The sequence below is a fragment of the Xenopus tropicalis genome, chromosome 4, assembly GCF_000004195.4.
Source record: "Xenopus tropicalis strain Nigerian chromosome 4, UCB_Xtro_10.0, whole genome shotgun sequence".
Taxonomy (NCBI): Eukaryota; Metazoa; Chordata; class Amphibia; order Anura; family Pipidae; genus Xenopus; species Xenopus tropicalis.
In genome coordinates, this window is record NC_030680.2 from 35,520,423 (window position 1) to 35,542,242 (window position 21,820).

Consider the following 21,820-nt stretch of genomic DNA (forward strand, 5'->3'; position numbering starts at 1 on the left):
ATATAATGCTAATGAGGTATTTTACAATTATTGTTATTTTAGGGTTAGACAGAAAATGGGGTTTATACAATGATAATAGGCTGCTAATCCAAATGAATATGCTAAGTCTCCCATTCTGCACCTGAAGAGGAAACAATAAAGAGCAGAAAAACTAAAGAGTAAAGCTGAACATATACAGGTAGGTTTAAAGGAGAAGGAAAGGCTAATAAAGAGTTAATCTCAATCTGCATGCATACCTTCAGTTCTCTCAGTAGTGCCCTTAAGTCTCCCCATATTTCACCTGTTCAGAAGATCTGAAGCCAAACAGGAAGAAAAAACGCTGAGCTGTGTAAAGAAAGTTCCCATAATGCCTCACTCCTGCACAGACACCCAGACCAAGTGAATATGCTCAGTTAGTAAGGCTATGAGTCAGCTTCCTGCTGATTGGCTCAGATCCACATTCCTAAGTGGGGGAGTGAGTTCTTAGCATTCTTGAGGGAGGGGGGAGCAGGAAAGAGCAGGAAGCTGAAAGCTGCGTGTCTGTGGCAGAGTAAAACAGACACAACTAATCTTTTGACAGAGAAGTCAGAGTGCTTATGGCTGTATTTACATAGACCTTTCTGATTAAGCTTACTTAGTTTTTACCTTTCCTTCTCCTTTAAGATGCCACTTTTGCTTGCCTGTGCATAGGGCTTCCACAACTGATAGTCAGACAATCGGTGTCCATCAGGCTGGTTTGATTTTCCCGTCAGATCGGGCACCGTATCGGATGTGGGCCATTGGCCCCTATACACTCATTGCCCCCCTAGGGCCAAACTATTGAATTAGCCCAGTATTGGCGATCTCACCAAATGAGCAGATGGTAACGTGTATGGCCGCTTTAAGTCTAAGTGGACACAGGACTATGCACTAGCTTCTCTCTGCCTGCACGCCATCTGCTTCTCTGTTTATCTGTATTGACCATGCATGGCATCAGCCTGTGTGCAAATACACAACATGGATTTTACTGTGAAAAGGCTAAAAATATGCTTTTTCACGTGTATTCTATGTGTCTGCACACAGGCTGACCATATGCTTGTCAGTGCAGAGACACAAAGGAGTGGAGGGAAGTGCATCAATGCCCCATGTGACCTTAGCCTAAGGGACTGATTTATTCAACTTCTAGATCGTGATTTTCCTGTGATACAAGATAATCCATCAGTTCTCTTTGCCTCCCCATTTTGATTAAAGGCCATATTTTGGATTATTTGATTTTATTACAGTATGATTGACAGCCAAACTGCAAGCCTTTAGTTAAAGCAGCTGTTCCAAAAATGTGGGCAAGGAGGGTGACAGCCTGAGGGTGAGATTCTGTCGTTTTTAAATTGTAGACAGAAATACATACACAGTGATGCAGAGCTTTTGATTTCTGCACAAGTTAATATTTCCACAAGCAATGACACAAACTGAAACAATCATTTACTGAAAATGAATTTATTTAAAAAACATATATATACACACACACAACATTTAGGATGTAAATCTAAAGATGTGAAATTCCAATAGCTAGCAAGTGTGTGTGTGTGTCAGGATTGTTGTTCCCGTACCAGCAGGTAAAGTTTCACACATCCCTTGGCTGATGGACACAGTTCCTTCCACATCTCTGATTTTTCAAGGGACAACATTTCCTGGGGTAAAGAGAGAATGTAACAGTTACACAGATGCTAAAAGATTAATTATATTTGTGGAGAACTGGTTATAATTTCCTTTGTTGCCTTAAAGTATCAGAGCCCCCTGACTGGCCATGCCTCTGACCCAACCAAGCCCCACTCAAGATATTCCCAAGCACCATCCATTTCAAGTGAGGGTCCACTTTTTAATGCTTTCCTGAACCCCTTTATTTTACTGTGGTCCTGACAAGACTCCTGTCTATCACCCCCTAAATGCAGCCATTATAAAAGTCATGGTTAGTGCTCCCACATGGATCTATATCCGACCCTAGGCTCTGCTAAACTAGTAAGCAGTACCAGTAACCACTTCCGACACAAGTGACTATACAGGAAGCACGGGGACAGTTACTAAGGCTGATACTAAGACTTTCAAAGAGCTGTTGAGTGGTTGGCGTAAATAATATATATATGCGCTAAGGTGATCACTCTGAATACATTTACATCAATTCATTTTTACGGTATTGATCCCCTTTAAAGTAGAAGGAAAGTAACAATCCTTGGGGGGTGCCAAATGTTATGCACCCTCCAGTGATTGTAATCACCAGCCCGGGGTATCAGTTAAGTGATTAAAATCATTAAGGGGTGCTTAACATTTTGGCACCCCAATGATAAGGCCCTTTCTTTTAAGTAACTTTTACCCTCTCTGCACTCAGAAATTACAGGATTGCATATGTGGCGAGCTGAAAGGCAGATAGGATTTTAAAATGACCATATATGCAACAATATAAATCAAGCATTTAACCAATTTCTGTATTATTGTTTGCCAATTACTGAATATAAGGTCCCTTTTGAAGAAATCTACACTCATCCTGCTGTTCCAGGGTTTTGCAAACGGTCTACCTGCAAGGAGAATCTGATCTCCCAACCCCACCTGCCATGCATGGATGCACAAGTGACAGGGGAGCACTTCCCACTTCAAATAGCAGTAAACTGATGGAATTTGTCATCCATGTGGGTAGCCAAATTTGACAGTACCCAAATGTTTGGCTGTGGGCTGAGTAATCATAACCAGAACTTGATTTTAAACATGGAAGTTATGGTCTTACCTCTCTGTCTATAAATATAATGTCAGTAGATTCGCTTGCCTCAGGACCTCCTTGCAGGTACCTTTCCCTTACCTCTTCAGAACTGAAACTACATCTGAAAAAGAAAAAAAAAAAACATTATTAACCAGGATAGTAAAGATGGATGTAACAGACCAGGGAGGCTAGGATTAAAAGGGAATAAAAAAAAAACATGGGGTTGAAGATAAAGTACCCCCTCAAATAAATTAACAGGTCGTTAGTACCATTGCTGACAGTTTGGACTGTAGGCCTTGTAGATTGTAAGCTCTTTGGGCAGGGTTCTCTTCAACTCTTTTATCAGTTATTGATTGCTTTATGTTACTCTATGTTCAATGTATGTAACCCACTTATTGTACAGCGCTGCGGAATATGTTGGAGCTTTATAAATAAATGTTAATATTAATAATAATAATAATAATAGGCAAGCAGACCTCGACAGGTAAATGTCAGCTAAAGACTATACAGCAATTGCCAGAATATATTTTCAGGACCTCTCAATATATTGGCTTTAAACACAGCCTAGACCTTTCCCCTATAATGTTAGCACAGGTTAAACAAAAAGCTGTGGGGTGTAGCTAATAATCCTTATGAAACATGCATGGTAAGCATCATTTAACATTAATAGCACTTCCTGTAAATATAAGAATAATTATAATAGTCCTACTACCTGACATAGAATTCAGCACTAGGACGTCCAGCGCTAGTGTGGTTACGAGCAATGCCAAGGAGCAATGGTTCACTGAGGCTCCATAAGGGTAAATTAACCTACAAGAAAGGCAGGAAAGAACATGTTAGATGGCTTTACCAGGCTTATAGTGGGCACTGCTGTAGTGGAATTGGCAATAATATTGTGACAGAAGGCTATATTTTTTTAAAGCAGTAACACAGACTGGTATTCACTATTGCACAAGATGTTAAAAAAAAAGAGAATATTTTAATTACATTTTGTAAGTCTAGGTTAACAGCAGCCATTTATTATAGACCTACTGCATTAGAGACAGTACTGTATTATTGTAACATTAATTCCTGTTTTACATTTTCAGGGGACCAAAACAATTTGTTGTATAATTCATGAAAATGTAAGGGAAATTGAAAAAGGAAACCGTAAAATGCAGGGATGTAAATTTGGGGGTTGGCTGTACGATGTTTGGGTATTTAATCCCCACCACAGTTATTATTTTGTAGAGACAGCTTTTGCAAAACTAACAAGTCTTTTGGGGTATGTATTAACATTGTGCCTGTTTTGGAGGGATCTGGGCCCAGATTTGCATTCAGCTTAGTCACACGATAGTTGCGCACCTCAGTTTACAAATAGTGCTCAAAATATCATCCAACTGACCTGAACATCCTGGAACAATTCTCTCTGGATGAACAGGACAAAATCACTTCTTTACAGCTGGGTTCATTCAGGTCCAGTGCTGCTCTAGGCACTGGACCATAGCCAGCCCCCTTCCTTTGGCACTGCTATCAATCACTTATTATTTATTTGGTATCCTTGAAGTTATATAGTGCTGACTGTGATCCACTGTAAAAAATCCTTTCCACAGCTAAATGATTCAGTTATTCTCTCTGTACTCACCTCATCCCGTATCTCTGCAAGGATAGAAGAGAACAGCTCTGTAATGACCAGCTCTGGCTTCAGAACATCAAGGGAGAGCTCTTCTTCTGGGATATTGGGGGCAACAGCCTGGTTTAAATGAGAAAGTGGACAAGTATTTTAGACAAACTGTGGTGAGTTGTATTATAGCTATATTTAAAGGGGAAGGAAAGGCTAAGTCACTTGGGGGTGCTAAAATGTTAGGCACCCCCAAGTGACTGGAATCGCTTACCTTGTACCCCGGGCTGGTGCCCCTGTTAGGAGAAAACCGCACCAGCCCGGGGCACCTGTAGCTATGCGCTTCCTCCTTCCGCGTTCCTTAAGCCTTAACTGTGAGTCAGGCGCATGCGCAGTAGAGTGAAAAAGCTGACTTCTCTGTTAAAGTTCAGCTTCTCACTCTACTGCGCATGCAAAGAAGGAAGGAAAAAGCGCTCGCTGCTACCCCAGGCTGGTGCTGTTCTCTCCGTACAGGGGCACCAGCCCGGGGTAAAAGGTAGGCGATTCAAGTCACTTGGGGGTGCCTGATATTTTGGCACCCCCAAGTGTCTTAGCTTTTCCTTCTCCTTTAAAGGAGAACTAAAGCTTAGCAAAGAATTAACCAAGACACGTTACACCAGATGTTTTGCGCTTCTGTACCACATCAATCTATGACAGATAATTATGATAAACAAAATTAATATTCAGTAGATAAAATGCAGCAAGAATCTTTCACAAATGCACATATCACCATTCCTTAGTGTTTAGAGGACAAAAAATAATAGCAAATAATTCTATGAAACGTATAATATTTTCCCATGAAGTACCATAATATTTTTCTCTTTTAAAAAATACAGGTATAGGATCCGTTATCCAGAATTCTCGGGACCAAGGGTATTCCGGATAAGGGGTCTTTCCGTAATTTGGATCTCCATAACTTAAGTCTACTAAAAAATCAATAAAATATTAATTAAACCCAATAGGATTGTTTTGTATCCAATAATGATTATTTATATCTTAGTTGGGATCAAGTACAAGGTACAGTTTTATTACTACAGAGAAAAAGGAAATCAGTTTTAAAATTCTGTATTATTTGATTAAAATGGAGTCTATGGGAGACGGGCTTTCCGGAATTTGGAGCTTTCTGGATAATGGGTTTCCGGATAAGGGATCCCATACCCGTATTTATTTCCTCTGACTCTGAATTCTTGCCCCTTCATACCTTTGGCTCAGGGTGTCCACCTGGAATATCAAGCAGCCCTGGTGCTTCTCCAACTCTGTTGCTTCTCCTCAGCAGCACAAATCGGCCATCACTGCACTGCAAAGCAGCTCCTACTCCCAGTGGCTGGGCTAGGTAAGCCTCTGGGTCTCCATGTTCCCTACCACCTCTCTCCTGCAATGCCTTTGCATTACCCGACCAATTGGTGCCCAAGAAGTCTCTGTACGAGGTAAGAGCAAGATGGAGAGTTAGCCCACCCTGCTCATCCACATCAGACTCGGCAGGCCTTATGTGATCTCCTATTTCTCCAAGCCTGTTCTCCCGGTTGGTCTTCTCTCTTCTTTGATTTAACTCTGCTTTCACAGAATGAAGCCTAAATTTAGCCCCATTGAAGACCCATGGCTGCTTGCTTTTTCGCTCCTCCCATTCCAGCAGAATTTGCTCCTCCAGAGGTGGGGGCAGACAGCGCCGTTGATAGTGAGGTGATAGTTGAGCTCGGACTCTGCGCTGGGGGAGCCCCTCAGGACAAGGGCTGCAGTAAAGGATGGAAATTTCTGGATCCATGGGGGCTGGAGAGTAAATGAAGAAGAGTGTTAGAAGATACATTTACATGTAATGTGCCTCTTATCTGATATTCTAAATAATCATGGGTTGGATTTGAACAAAATGATGACGGAAAACTAACAGATCTATGGACCCAGCCAGGCAGGGGACCAAAAAAATGTTTTAGAGGGCCAGTCACCTAGAACCCTGGGGCCTGTAAGTGGACTATGCAGAACATTAGGCCTTTTATAGCCACTAAATTTATCCAACTACAGTTGCCATCTTTTCTAGACAAAAGCATAATTTTTACTGGCCTATCTCCATTTTACACTGAGGATATAGGATTATGTATAACCCAATAATTCTATAAAACAGCCACTACTAACATATTGAAAACCATAAAATAAAATTATCATACAATGCTGGTTATTTAGATATATTGAGCTGAATTCCTGACAGTTCTCTTTTCACTGGATGCCCTCAAATAAACACCTGAATTATTCTTCCCTGTGTGGTTAAGTTGTGTGCCTAGCACATGTGCAATGTGACAAAGCATTGGGTTTGCCCAATCCCATATCAGTTGCACAGTAGATGTATTTGTTGACCAAATACTTTGTCTGTTGCCCCCCAGTGGTAAGAATTTAAATTTTTTTTAACAGATGAAGGTACACAGCAGGGACAAATGTCAAGGCCTTCGCCTAGCATAGAATATATTTATTTATTTATATGTATTATATGTATTTTTGTAATTTGCAGGCCCCTTTCAGCACGATTGTTCTGCATAGCTAGACACCTTATTCAGTTGAATTCCACCCCCCCCCCACACACACACACACACAAACGCATTATATAGAATTATTTCTATGCAGGCATTGCCTTCTGACATTCCTGTTATTGTGCCCAGATATACATGGTGTAGATACAGCACTAGTCCAATCTGATGTACTGTAGCCAAATCTCACACACACTGTATATTTGCATGAGGAAGTGCTGCATTTCCAGTTCATTCATGTATACACACATACAATTACCAAGTGCCATACCAGTGCCATCTCTCTGGAAATATTCATAGTACCAGTGCCATCTCTCTCTGAAAATATTTACAATACCGGTGCCATCTCTGTAAATATTCACAATACCAGTGCCATCTTACACACTAATTAAATTCCCCATGCATCTGTAAAATACATATCTTAGCCAAAGACCAAGCCATGCCAGCCTCATCTGCCAGCAGTAGCCAGAAATGCCCCAGTGCTAGTCCCACCTCACAGACACAGTACCTTCTCTTTCTCTTATCCGCATGGCTCTCTTTAACAGGTCTGCTTCTGCCTATTCTGATACACTACAGTCATTATATGGCCCTTGCCACACCCCCTTTTCACACATCAACAGGAGTTCAGGAGCGTCACTTCAGGATCCAGTGAAACCAGCCCCTCCCCGGCCCTGACTAATTGGTGCACAATGGGGGGGCGGCATTCTATTATTCCAATGAATTCACTCTCCATTTGTACTCTGTAAAGTATCACAAATCAAATAAAACAGTGTACCTTTCTGTCTGCCAGTCTTTCTATATCCATCTCTATGGAACAGTCTGTGTTGCTCCTATCTATATACTTCCATATTCATATTTTATATACAACAAAAGTATAGATGCATTCTTTGTAATCTCTCCAGCTAAACCTGGTGGTGGAGCTGAGAGGGGGACCCCTTTTCTCAGATTTGCAGTCACCCCTCGGCCACTCTCTGCCCAACACATGTACATTACATTAGCTGTACTGTGCAAGCACTACTCAGGCAGGAGATGAGGCGATTGTTGGTTATTTAGTGCAGAAACATTTACACAGCTATTTACAAAGATTACACATGATACACAACAGTCCCTGCCAAATGGAGCTTACAATATATGGTCTCTTTCACATTCACATGTACTAGGGTCAATTTAACCTGCCTGTACATAACGGGAAACCTGTTAACCAGGAATTCTGAATTACAGGGAGGCCACCCCCCATAGACTCCATGTTAATCAAACAATAACAAAATATCTCCTTTTCTCTGTAATAATAAAACAGTACTTGTACTTGATCCCATCTGAAATATAATTCATCCTTATTGGGGGCAAAATAATACTTTTGGGTTAATTAATGTTTAGTGATTTTTGTACACCTAAGGTATCGAGATCCAACTTAAGTAAAGACCCCTTATCCGGAAAATGCCAGGTTTTGAGCATTCTGGATTGAGAGATAAATGCAACACCCAGAGGGAACCCAGGGAGAACATAAACTCCTTGCAGATAGTACCCAGGCTAAAATTGAACTCCAGCACTGCAAGGGAAAATTGAGGAACTTTTTTTTTTTTTTTTTTACAGGGGTGCCTGGCGATTTCCCATTACACCACTGGTTGGCAGCATATCAGCCTGTGTATAGCACCAGATATCAATTGGTTACATCTGAAAATCTACTCTGATGAGGACCATATCGGAGCATAGATGGCAACCTTACCAAACAAGCAGATCTATCAGTGTGTGGCCAGCTTAGCTCTATTTCAACCCTTTGATAAATATGTGGCGTTCCCATTGGGACCATGTGCTGAGTCAGCAGATCTCAGAGGGAGCTGTAGTGACGCAAAGTCCCTGTCACACCGCATTAGTGCTGAAGTACAATGGGCAGTGAGCATTTGGCTCTGTGCTCCCCCTCCCCTTCCTTGGAACAATTCTACTTTTTAAACAAACAAAACTAAAAACAACTATGCAAAACAAAAAAAATGTTTGTTATACCTAAACAATAAGAAGGAACACTTCTGCTTTAAATATTTACTATATGTATAATAATTTGACATAAATACAGCCTTTAGACAGTATTCAGCATTTTTGCCCTAAAGAAGCTTCTTAGGTGGTTGGGTCTCTGTGGCATTCCATTATCGTCTATTGATTCCATAGAAATTATGAATTTATGTCCCACTGATGTTGCCAATTAGCTACAAACACTAAACAAACCTGAAATCAGTAGTTATCTATATTACTTTAGTCTGCATTGTGCTGGACACCAGTGATTAATGCCCGTTGGCATGATATGATTGGTATGTTGTCAGACAGATAATGTTTCTTTTTATTATTAACATGTAATTGTAAAGAGCCAACATATTCCATATAGCACTGACAAAATGCCCATTGCCATTGGGCTACTACATAAAAGGACTAAATAACCCTAATTTGCCTGTCATTGTTTTTGATGATTAATTGAATGATTAATTGACTGACAACAATCGTACGAAACATTGCGGGAATGATGTTCTTGCTTAACCATATAATACACGTTTATATGAACAAACATGTTATGATAAAGTCCGTTTCTATTTTGAAAAACAGATTTTGTTTTCCGTTTAAAAATTAGCCCATTATATATGAATGCCTAATACAGAGCAGCAGAAGAAAAGAAAGTGTTTTTGTTGGAGAAAGAATTTGCCCTTTAAAGTGTGAAACTTTGACAAATGTACACAAAGTTCCTTTGTGCATGTGTGCATTTTGTGTATATGTCTTAGGTCCCCCATGGATATCATCAGATAGGCAATACATGCATAGATATTATTGCTATCCAACAAAAATGACTAAACAACTAAAGGCCCCCATACATGGTCCCTTGGACCGATTCGGCAGCTTATCGGCCCGTGTAGGGGCAGAAACGGCAACCATACCCGACCGATATCTGGCCTGATATTATCATATCAGGCAGGTTAAAAGATTTAGTCGGATCAGGGACCGCATTATAATTCGGGCCAAACGATCGAATTAGCCTACATGTTCCCCGATATCGCCCACCCGTAGGTGGGGATATGGGGTGAAGATCCACTCATTTGGCTACCTCGCCAAGAGAGCAAATCTTCACGTGTATGGGCACTTTTATCACCATGGTCTGAAAATTTTCAGAACAGTTATTCAGACCCCACACAAGGTCCAACAACTGTGCAAAACTTTGTTTTGTGTGATTACATCAGCACATGTATTGGCAGCTTGAGCCCTGAAGCCTGCCATACATGCACCAATATAATGATTTTTTTAGACTGTGTGAGGACTTCAAATTATTGTCCTAATAATTTTCGTACCATGATGAATGGTTGTTTAGTTATAGGTTAGAAAATTTCATTCAGATAACGATTAAATCTGTCCATGTATTGTGTATCTGACATGTGCATATATTGTGTATCCTTGGGGGACCTACAATGCATTTCTGGGACATCACTTTCGTTGCCAATTATTTTATGTGTAGAACATCCTTCAATTTGTTATTTTTAGGACTCTATCCTACAATTTCAGTCTGAATGTTAGTTTTAGATTGTTGCATTTTAATGTACGATCAATATCCAAATATTTGTTGTAAAAAGACTATGGGCAAAGACACACAGGACAATTAGTCAGTGCAATTAGTCGCTGCTGAGTTTTTTTTTTTTTTAAAAGTTGCATCAACTAATCGACACACTAAAATATGAATGTGTATGGCCACCTTCAGGACTACAGATCTACTTAGAAGGAGCGGGGTTTCTTCAAACAACAAAACATAATGTAATGCTAAGTGGCTTATCTTTCAGAGACTTATCTAATTAACATGTCTCTAAATGCAATGAAATCAGACTTACAGGTTTTGTATTACTCCTGCCACAGACTCAATCTACATCCTCTTCAAAGGAATTGCTCCACAGAATTCATAACAACAACAACACCACCACCACCACCAGCACTTTAGTTCTGCAGTTACCTAAAGTCACCCACTTCTCTTTACTTAGGGTTACTAAGGGTGACAATTGTATGAACAATCATATGAAACATCCCGGGAATGACGTGCTTCCTTAAACGTTTAGTAAGTGTTTATACAAAGGAAAAATGATTACATCGTAAGTCTGCAGAGTGCCAATTTTGAGCATTTTGCTGGCCACCTCACAAGCTACAAATTGCCAAGTAGGTTCCATAGCCCTAAATGAAATACAGCATTGCTTTAAACTGCTCCATATTTTTGTATTTTTCCAAAAAACACCAGACTAAATCAAAGCTCATTTTTAGCATGCTTATGGGGCAAGAACTAAAAAACACAGGATTCCTAGCAAGAAGGTAAATAAGGGTCTGGGCAGGGAAAGAATAAAGTGAGTTTTTCATGTTAAGGTGGCCACACACAGGCTGATAAAAGCTGCCAACTCAGTCCTTCTAGACTGAGTCAATAGGTTATTGGCTCGTATGTTGCCAGCCAAAGGCCTGACAGACTATCTGCCCCAAAATTGGGCAGGTTTGATTTTGCCATTAGACAGAGGCCCACATCTGCCTGTTGATGCAGTCCTTGTCCCAATGTCCTGCATAGCTCCAATCATTGTCCCAAAGGTCAAATGATCAATCACCCGGATATTACCCACCACCAGGTACACCCATTACTTCATGTGAGGGGGGAAAATAATGAGATCATTTTTTAATTTTGCCACCTTGGATGTTTATGAGATAAAGAGGGATTTCTGTGAGTGTAATGTTATGCATTATTCTTTGCCAGAATAAAATGCACCCTGTAGAGTTAGACAAAGTTTAATTTGTGTCCCATAAACAAGGAGCTTTACATCTCTTGCTGCACCCCAGTATCTTTAGTCAGAAAATGGAACTGGGAATTGTAGTTTACCAGCAGTTTTAAGTTTCCTGCACCAAAGAACTGAAGAATGCAAAGCTAATCAAGTATTAGTGTTATTCCTGCAGGCTAGTACCATATAGAGACCTTCATGCTGTGCTTTTGCGAGTCTCTAATGGTGCCCTGCAGCTATTCTGTTTGCAAATAGACGAGTGTCATCAGAGACACTCTCCTGGGAAAGCTACAGGAGGCATTTCCCAGCAACATTCACTAGTCAAAATGGGAATGCAGTGTTCTGATATCCAGTCTCTGGTCAGGTCTGTCATCAAATACACTGGTTATTGACTGAACCCTCGTACCAGAATTTTGTATTTTACAGTGTGCATCCTAACACCCATTTGCAACAAATAATAAACACAGTGAAAGGCCATTGTGAAAACATTCTATAACATCTTCTATGCTGCACCCCTAGAGTTGCCACCTCTTCTGGAAAAAAATAATACAGGCCTTCCTATATATTTATCTTTCTTCCCTATCACTAACATTGGAGCCAAGCATAATTTTTACTGGCCAGGCCAGTAAAATACAGCCAAAGTGGCAACCTCATGCACCCCTTTAGATTTTGAGATCTATAAGTATGGAAATCCTGACTGTTCTACACTGTATCACCCCAGTACCCTACTTTTGAAACCACTCATCAGCTAGGAATGACACATTTATACATTCTAAGCAGAGTATCAGGGTATTAAAGGGGTTATTCAAATGAACAGCTAAAGCAATATAAGTACTGTTTGTAATTGGGCTTGATTTTTTGGCTGATGTTACCAATGGCCTGCATAATAACCTTCAGAGGTTGGATGGAACCACTACGGCTGGCTAAGGGGAAGCATGGACAGCTAAGGATTGGGGTAGTTGCCTGCACCAAATATCCTCTATCACAATCAATCTTAAAATATAGATTGTAAGCTCTACGGGGCAGGGACCTCCATCATCTTGTGTTTTTGACTCTTATTGCAACTGTACCTTGTATTTATTGTTGTACTTTGTATTTATCTATTATCTTAATAACCCCGTTTGTATAAATGTATTCTACTGTACAGTGCTGCGTACATAAGTAGCGCTTTATAAATAAAGATATACATACATACATACCTCCAAATAAAGCTGAAGCAACGTATAAGTAGTCCAAATTTGCAAAGCAACACGCATGTTTTACCACCAGCGATTTACATTATCGCCAGTGGGATGTCATTGGGAGATTAGACACCCACAGTAGATCTCTTTGTCATAGCCCTAAAGGGAAGAGAACTTAATCTATGATGCCAGCATATAAGTAGCATCATGCCAGTGCCATAGATTCAATGTTGCCTTTATGATCGGGGCTGTGCTGTGTGTTTAGTGGCTGCCAAATACATGGCAATATAAAAAGTGCCCAGCACTCAAACAGTTAAGTATGCAAGCATCGAATGATCTCATTTACTAAAACAGGTGCGGCACTTTACAGTAAGCACCTATCGTTCATCAGTCTCGCACACTTAAACTAATGAAAGTAAATGTCTGGTTGTTATGGGTTACTGCACTAGTAGCCAGTATGCAATTTTCTTTTGTACCGCTCTGCAGTGTTCAATCATAGTAAAGGGAAAATTTCACTGCGGGGTAGCTAATGAACTGAACAAACCTCAGCATACATTGATGGAACTTTGTAGTGTGTCCATGAATAAGTTACTTGCCGTTTGTTGGATATTTGCATTCCTAATGTAAACTGCCCTTTCTTATGTATTAAGAATGGATCATTCTTATTGTTCCCTGTTCTCTGTAGCTCCTAGCATAACCATTGTTCCTTTCTATTGGATTTGTACATGAATGCTAATTATATGTCTGGCACCCAAAATGCTTTCACTTAGCACATGTAAAGGGTGTCGGGTAGAACCTTCTCTCTTATATCACTATATATTAGCTTTCATTTTTAAATCTTTATTTTGTGCTATAATATTATGCATAAACCATTTAAATGGATAAAAATGCAGAACTGTTTCTGGGCTTTTTTCATACACCATACTATTAATCAGTCTAATTGCATTATGCTCTTCCAGAAAACATAATCTTCCCTCTTGGCAATAAATGAATTCATCTAATTAATTGGAAAGATTTCATTTATTTGCTTTATTGGTAGGAGGTGTCATAAAACGCCTGCTAATTAAACTGTCTGAGGAGGAAGATTATGGCTTTTATATTATCTTAGGCTAATGCCACACCATGCATATGGCGTATTTATTCGGCAAGCTGAAAAACGCTTGCTGAAAATATGCGCCATATGCTTCTACCTGTGCCTGCACCGGATGCATGGAATACGCTCGGGTGCAGGCACATGTAGCCAAAATCCACATAAAAAACACGAGACTTTGCATTCTCTCACGTTTTTAATGTGGATTTCGGCTACATGTGCCTGCACCCGAGCGTATTCCATTCATTTGGGTGCAGGCACGTATTTTCGGCTTGCCAAAAAAAAATACACCATACGCATGGTGTGGCATTAGCTCATACTCCTGAGCATGTTTTAATGCGTTCAATTTGCGTTTGAGATGCAGGAATGAGTGCACCTAAACCCATTTGCTAATTGATTCCATTATATTCTGCCTGTACTCTGCCTTGTACTCATGAGTGTTGACAGTTGCATTCTACTGCATCCATGTTTCATCACATTTTCTTGCTCTTGACGTGCGTTCATATTTAGTAGAATATAGGAATGCATTTGAAACTGACAAAAATTCACTTAGCTGCCTTAAAAAACGCATATAATTGCATATGATGTGTTTTTGTTGCGCACACCATGTATTTGTAAAAGCATAAAAAAACGCTTGTGAGTACAAGCCATTAAGGTGGTCATATATTGGCGATAAAAACTGCTGACAGACCAAGACAGCAGCTTATCAGTGTATAGGGCCCTCCGATGGGCTTACCCCAGATATCTGGGTGAAAATTGGTCATATGTCGATAGGGCAGATTTGATTTTACCCATTGGATCGAGGACTGGATATGTGCATTGATATGGTTCTTGATTCAATGGTATGCATAGCAGCAATTATGATCTGACTGTTTGGCCAATTAACCAGATATGCCTCAAGATGGGCATATTAGGCCAAAGTCACCAAACAAGCAGGTCTTTCAATACATGGTTACCGTTTGGCTATGACCTCACTGGGTTGTTTCCCAACCTGCGTAAGTGAAGGCAGAGAAACAGCCCTCCAATCATAATCACGCACTTCTGTGTCTGCACCCAGAGTCGCTGTGTCGGTCTGGGTGCAGACACACAGAGCAAATGTTAAGAGTGAAAATGCATACTCATGTGTTGCGGCAATGAAATCCACTCTGTGTGACTGCACCCAAGCTAACTGACTCTGGATGCAGACACAGGAAAGAGTGGATACTCCAGCAGATGATTGGCTAATGTTAAACTCAGGCCAAGAATTAGACCCATGTGGCATTAGCCTTAACTTTGTTTTTGCCACAGATAGACTCACATGGTTTAGTTCCACAGTATATTATTCATGTAGACATTTTAAAATTTAATGACCCTGACGTCTCAAAAACATCGATAATAGGCACAGTGATCCCCATCAAATCCTATCATTCCATTGGCTATCCTTAAGATAATTAGGGTTAGCCCAGCTGGTTAAAATGGTAGTAGATCCCAATGTTATTAAAAGGGAACAAATATAACAGATATATAATATATGTCTCGTATGGCTGTCTATGATATATATATATATATTATATATACACACACACACACACCTTTCTTCCTGTATACAGATTTATTTTGTTTCTCTATAACAAGCAGCTGATCTGCAGCTCTTTTACCGACTTCCTTGTCTAGTCTGAAGCTCTGCCCCTTTTGCTTTTAGAGCCCTTCTCTCTGACTATGAAGATCTCATAGAGGTGCCTACTGAGCATGCTCATTGCCTTTGCTTCAATTAAGAGCTTGTACTCACGAGTGTTTGTGTGTTTCCCTGCAGTGCATCCACCGCAGGGGAGCACACAACCAAACACATCATATTCTTCTGTATGCGCCTGTGTGAGTACAAGCACATTAGAAAGAATAGGATGTGTTCGTTGCTGCTCTTCCCTGCAGTGGAACTCAGGGGAAAGCAACACAGGGAAGCACAGAAGCAAACCCTAAATCAATCAGACATGCACAGTAGGCCCCTGTTTGAAGTCTGCAGATCAGCTGCTTGTAACACAGAAACAAAATTTGGATACAGAATAATTTTACAGATTTTTTAAATATAAGGTTTACTTATTCTTTAAATTGGTCATATACAGAATATATGGTAGGGCAATAGAGTTATTATCCTGAACTGACTGACCAGGTCTTGGAATCTGGGACCCACAGTGGCCCATTCACCAGACATGTCATTGCTTAGTGACATTTGATGCAAAGCTAAACTGCACTCATTGTTTGGTTTGTATCAAGTTGTCAATGGTTGGCTTGGCAATAAAATGCACCAATGACATTAGAAAACATTCACTGAGGTCCATTTCCTAACTGTACAATATTTAGCAGTGCTGTGATCCATAGCAAGCAGTCAGAGATGAGATCTGATAAGTCTATTGCAGGAGGAAACTGAAAGGAAAGAAATTAGATGTTCTTGGTTAGTGGTGTTTGTAAATGAGCCCTAATATGCCAGCGAAGCCCTGTTAAAATTTTTTTTGGAAAAGTAGTCGCAGCTATACAGCCTATGGGGGTACAATTTGCAGATTATCTGGATACTGTCACTAAGTGTTTACTTAAAAACAATGTGGAATTTTTGAAATGTCATTTTGGAAACAGATGCTTTACTTTAATGATTTAGCACGTAGGTTCCCCTATGCATGAATAAAGGTGCCACTATTTCCTACTATAAATCTAAAAGTGGGCATACATGGTTAGATTCACCCATTTGGCAAGTTTGTCAAATGAGTGAAACACACTCCAGGCCACTTAAAGAAACATACAGGGGACCTATGGAGACCTGTCAGATAAGTATTACATTGGCATGTTGGTGCGGACCTTGCATGAAGAGTCTCCATAGGCTCAAAGGGCAGAACTTAAGGGGGTGGGGGGGGGGGCAATTTTGTCAAAAAACGAAAGTGTATCAAAGTAATTAAAATATAATTTAGTGTTACCCTGTGCTAGTACACGTTGTGTTGTTTGCCCAAAGCATCCTCTCAAGGCAACTTCGGCAAATCGTAGTGCCGCTAATGCCATCCCACCGATGATTTACATTGCCGGTGGGATGGCATTGCGGGGAGATCAGTCGCCCGCGGCAACGAGGATTTGTCACGTGGCAACTAATCTCCCTGTCTGTCACTGCGAAAAGTGAAGGGTTAAGACACACGGAGCTACTAGTAGCAGCTACTTTTTCACGGCTACTAAACTCCAGAAAATACCCTGCCAATACTGAGAATTGCCTCTGCTAAAACACACGTAGAGACAGTAGTTTAGGGCTTAATGGCACAGGTTACATAGCAGATAACAGGTAAACTCAGTAAAACACCATTGTACATTTTTTCCAGCTTGAATATCTGCCCCTATAATGGCTGAATCTGTATAGGCAGAGTTATGACAGATTTATGCCCCCCTTAAATGGTTAGTGCTGTTTCAGGACTTCTGTGGTTGGTTTAGTCACATCCTTGAGTTCAGAACTACAATGTAACATTCTGAGAACAGTTTCTTCTAGGCTTGTTTTTGTGCGCTGTGACCATGAAAACACTATTTAAACCCCGTCATTTCTTCGTTCATGGTTCTGACTCTGAGCTTAGAACCCACGTATGTACTTGCCGAATAAACTTCATCTTTTTTACTTCAAATGACCTCCAGTTTTCTGAATTTCCACAACATACCCCTTGGCTACACAGTTAACTTATATAAACTACAATCTTTATGAAACAAACATAGAACTTCTACCAGTGCGGGGCAGCAGTATTACTTTAAACTAGTATTTACTTTCAATGACTTTAAAACACTCTTAAGGTTTTGTTGTTACTGTTCCTTTATATAGTTATTCACATATTTGTTGTGCCCCATTAAGGAGGAATGGCAGGTATACCAGGGTATATAGTGTTTCATATTATATTATGTTCTTGTTCTTCTCAGCACCCTATTTAGTTTGCCATAGACAGCTAGAATTGTGGTTGGGTCTAGGGGTGTAACAACTATAAGAGCAGAGTGTGCAATTGCCTTTGGGCCCCCAAAAGTATAATTAATAAATACATTTAGGGAGCAAATATACCCCAATGGACATGCAGACAGGCAGGTCTGTTACTCCAGTGACCCTACAGCTCAGGGTTCATGCAGGGAAGGGCAAAAAGTTTCGAAAGTACGTAAATCCCAAGTTTAAAGGACAACTCTTTTGTGCGCTACCAGTGATAGGGCTGATTACTGGGTTAAGAGACAGATAATGGAGGCTAATTCCAGCTGTATCCCTGCTCACCAGGGTACAAGCCTAATGTTATCTGTAAATGTCAGATTAATGTGCACAACTGCACGTATTCATTCTCTGTACTGTAACAGCAAATCAATAAACTCAGTACTCTTGCACCTTTGTTTCCAATAACAATGTTACTTTCATTTACTCCTGCTAATACCCAGAAATTGTTTAGCACAGGGAAAAAAAAAGGTATTCTAGCCCTTATGGGGCGATTCTATTCGATCTGCTCATTCCCTTGCTCATCAGAAACTTCTAAAAATACACAAATTTATAATTATGATGCAGTTCATAAATGTATCTTTAAACTGGTAATTAGTTTAGGGCGAGTCATATTCTTACAATATAGAGGTATTGGATCTGTTAACCAGAAAGCTCCAAATAATGGGAAGGCCATCTCCCACAGAGTACACTTTAAATAATTCACATTTTTAAAAATTATTTTCTTTTCCTCTGTTGTTGAGACTAAAGAATCATTAGATTTATGGTATGGCGATCCTGATTACAGAAAGACCCCTTATCCAGAAAAGCCCAGATCCTGAGTATTATGGATAAAAGGTACCGTATATGTATTTATGTATGTATGTGTGTACTGCCACTATCTGTGACAACTTCACCCATTTGAAGTTGCAAAACACTACAATGTGTATTAAATCAATTAAATTCATAAGCTTATATTAATTGTTGTGTTAATAGTGTATAACATAGTTTCAAGAAGCCCCTTGCTCCATGTTCCTTTTTGTGATGATTTTGTATCCCCCCCCATTGATAGTTAATAAAAGTTCTTAGTTAATTTCAGTTAATGTATCTAATGGCATGTGTTATGATTACTGATGTGTATCAGGTAGAAAATAGCGATGGTCAACATACACCCTCTGCCTGTAACTGCTTCACATTGCAATCTATGGGAAATACCGTGCATAAAGCACACATGGTGGGGGCATAAAAGCTGAAGTGAAAATATCTGATTTTGTCAATACTGTTTGTCCTTCAGTTACAGTGTTCCACCTAAACTATGGTAAACAGCACAGGTGGATAGGGGCCATTTAAAAAGTTACAGAAATATAAATATGGCTACCTACCACTCCTACCCCTTACAATACTTTCCTTATGGGTTTTGCAGTGGGTTGCAGCTCAAGGTTCAGGAAAACTGCCAAGGGCCAGGTTGGTTCATTGGTAAAAAAGTAGGATCAGTAGGTGTAGATCTAACCAACTGAACCCATGTAGGTTTTTTGGACACAGTACTCCTCTGTTTATCTCTTGCTGCAATTTATTCAGCTGCAACACAGAGAATAAAGTCCTCAGTCTGTAACTTAGCCATGTTCCCAAACAGAAACAGTGAGTTGGCGGCATGGGGCGATTGGCTGAAAAACAGCGGGGTCAGGGTAGAGAAGGGTAGAGTTAGGGCTATTACACACACAATGCTACTTGTAGCTAGCTATCTTTGCAGCTACAAAACAGCTGAAAATACCGTGCCATAGACTAAAAATTGCTGGCCATAAGTAGCTCTATGTGCCATTGCCCTTAAGGTAGCCATACACAGGCAAATCATGTAGGTTATCCAAGTGATCAACATCTTTTGATGAAAGCATGACTGCCTAGGTAGTGTTCCCTTAGTTTGGGCAAACAGCTACAATGATCTGAACTGCCATGACTCTTTACTTCCTTGCCTCAATGCACCATGCACTTCCCAACACTGTACATCAACAGATAACATTTTCAGACCTGCCCACATTTAACCCAAAGAAAGAAGTATATAAATAAGCAACAGCAGAGGAAAAACTGAAATGTTCTGACATGCATTTCAATCAGCTGGGAGAGTGTTACAACATTATCATTTCTGTTGTTTTAACTTGTATTAAACCAGGGGCACTATCTTGATTCAGCAAGGAGCCCAGTTGCAAGTGCTGCGGTAGAGGGGGCCTAAGAACTATGAAGCAATGATAGGGCCACAAATAAGGCAGGGCTGCAGGCCTTCTCTGTGCATCCCTGTTCTTGGTTATAGGGGGTTACACCACTGCACCAATGAGATCTTTGCCCCATGGTACCATAAAGTTGCCCTGTCAAAAATACAATGATTTTGAAAAAACTAAGGACCATCAGCATGATATGGGGCCCTGGTGCTGGCAATGCTGAATGAGTTAGAATACTGGCGAGTTCCCTACTGACTTGTCCTTATCGCTTTAATGGCACTGGCATGGGATACATACAGCCCCAGCCTCCTGGCAAACCCTATACAAATCCAGTTGTAATTACAAATTCCCACTTACAGTGCGTTGTTGGAGAGTCAGAAAACGAAAGCTCATTTCATTTCTAGCCATAAGACCTTTCATATTGCAGCTAGTCTGGTTTAAAGAAACAAGGAAATATTAAGGGAAACACATTTCCAGGGCCAGGGAGTCAGAGCCGCTGAGCTGCCATTAGTGGGAGCAGGCAGCTTGGCATATGCGGACACACATAGTTTATTTGCTCTCTGTGAATCAAAGAATCTCCATCAGTTCGCTTACCGGTAAGGGGCCCAGGTCCACATCACCTGCTACCATTGGTTAGTAACGCCGGCCTCCCGGCCACATCACAGCCAACCGGAACACGCCTACCATCGACGTAAGCGGCTACAGCAGAAGGGACAGCAGAAGTGAAGGTTAGTGGGTATTACGCTTTATTACGCCCCCACAGAACAGTGGTTTAGTCCGCTCTCAGAGATAATGCATAACGCTTAGGACTCTCCCATATTGGAAGCGTCCGTCTGTCCCCTCCGCGGCTTTACATGTCCTTAAGATTTCTCAGCTGCTTGCCAGACTTCTTCCCTTCAGTCAGCCAGTGTTTTTATAGTGCCCAAACATCTCAACATTTGCAGACGGTCCCTAACTCTTCTCCCTCCCCTTATTGCTGTTAAGATACGTTGTCACGCCCCTTCCTATTCTGTCCTGTAACTTCGTCCTGGCCTGTCCCTCTGTGCATTCTGGGAATGTGTGGGATGAGCTTCACTTGTCGTTGTTGGATCTGACGTTGTACAGAGATAACGTGGTTTTTTTTATTTGGCGTATTTGTAATCTGCAGTCATATAGCATGTTACCCCAATATTGAAATGTACACTGTGTACTGTTTTTTATAGTAAGATACCTTAAAAACAGTGCTGTTAGAAACCCCTCGGTTCTTCATATACAGTGTATACTCAGCTGTTAAATATGAATTTGATCTTCTAATTACAGGGTATACCAGGTGCTGTTATACAGAGACACCCCAATATACTGATATTATAAAGGGATACCCCAGTAGGCATCTATAGAGTATACCAGGCACTGTTATACAGAGACACCCCAATATACTGATATTATAAAGGGATACCCCAGTAGGCGTCTATAGAGTATACCAGGCACTGTTATACAGAGACACCCCAGTGGGCATCTATAGAGTGTGTCATGCACTGTTATACAGAGACACCCCAATATACTAATATTATAAAGAGATACCCCAGTAGGCATCTATAGAGTATACCAGGCACTGTTATACAGAGACACCCCAATATACTGATATTATAAAGAGATACCCCAGTGGGCATCTATAGAGTGTGCCATGCACTGTTATACAGAGACACCCCAATATACTGATATTATAAAGAGATACCCCAGTAGGCATCTATAGAGTATACCAGGCACTGTTATACAGAGA

The 21,820-nt window shown here is 40.5% G+C and overlaps 1 protein-coding gene across 3 annotated transcripts; it reads right to left on the bottom strand.

Annotated features, from left to right (window-relative positions):
* Positions 1-1,436: 1,436 nt before the first annotated feature.
* nudt22 (nudix hydrolase 22) lies at positions 1,437-20,766 on the bottom strand. Of its 3 annotated transcripts, none has more exons than XM_012961264.2 (6): positions 20,656-20,766; positions 5,548-6,113; positions 4,332-4,439; positions 3,420-3,517; positions 2,735-2,828; positions 1,437-1,646 (listed from the first exon to the last, which is right to left on the bottom strand). In XM_012961264.2, exons 2-6 carry the CDS (start codon positions 6,106-6,108, stop codon positions 1,545-1,547), a joined length of 963 nt encoding a protein of 320 aa, XP_012816718.1. In that variant the 5' UTR covers positions 6,109-6,113; positions 20,656-20,766; the 3' UTR covers positions 1,437-1,544. The 3 variants fall into 3 exon arrangements, with proteins under 3 accessions (XP_012816718.1, XP_012816716.1, NP_001039097.1); XM_012961262.3 differs by lacking the exon at positions 20,656-20,766 and adding an exon at positions 7,368-7,468; NM_001045632.1 differs by lacking the exon at positions 20,656-20,766 and adding an exon at positions 7,352-7,388.
* Between the last annotated feature and the right edge of the window lie 1,054 nt (positions 20,767-21,820).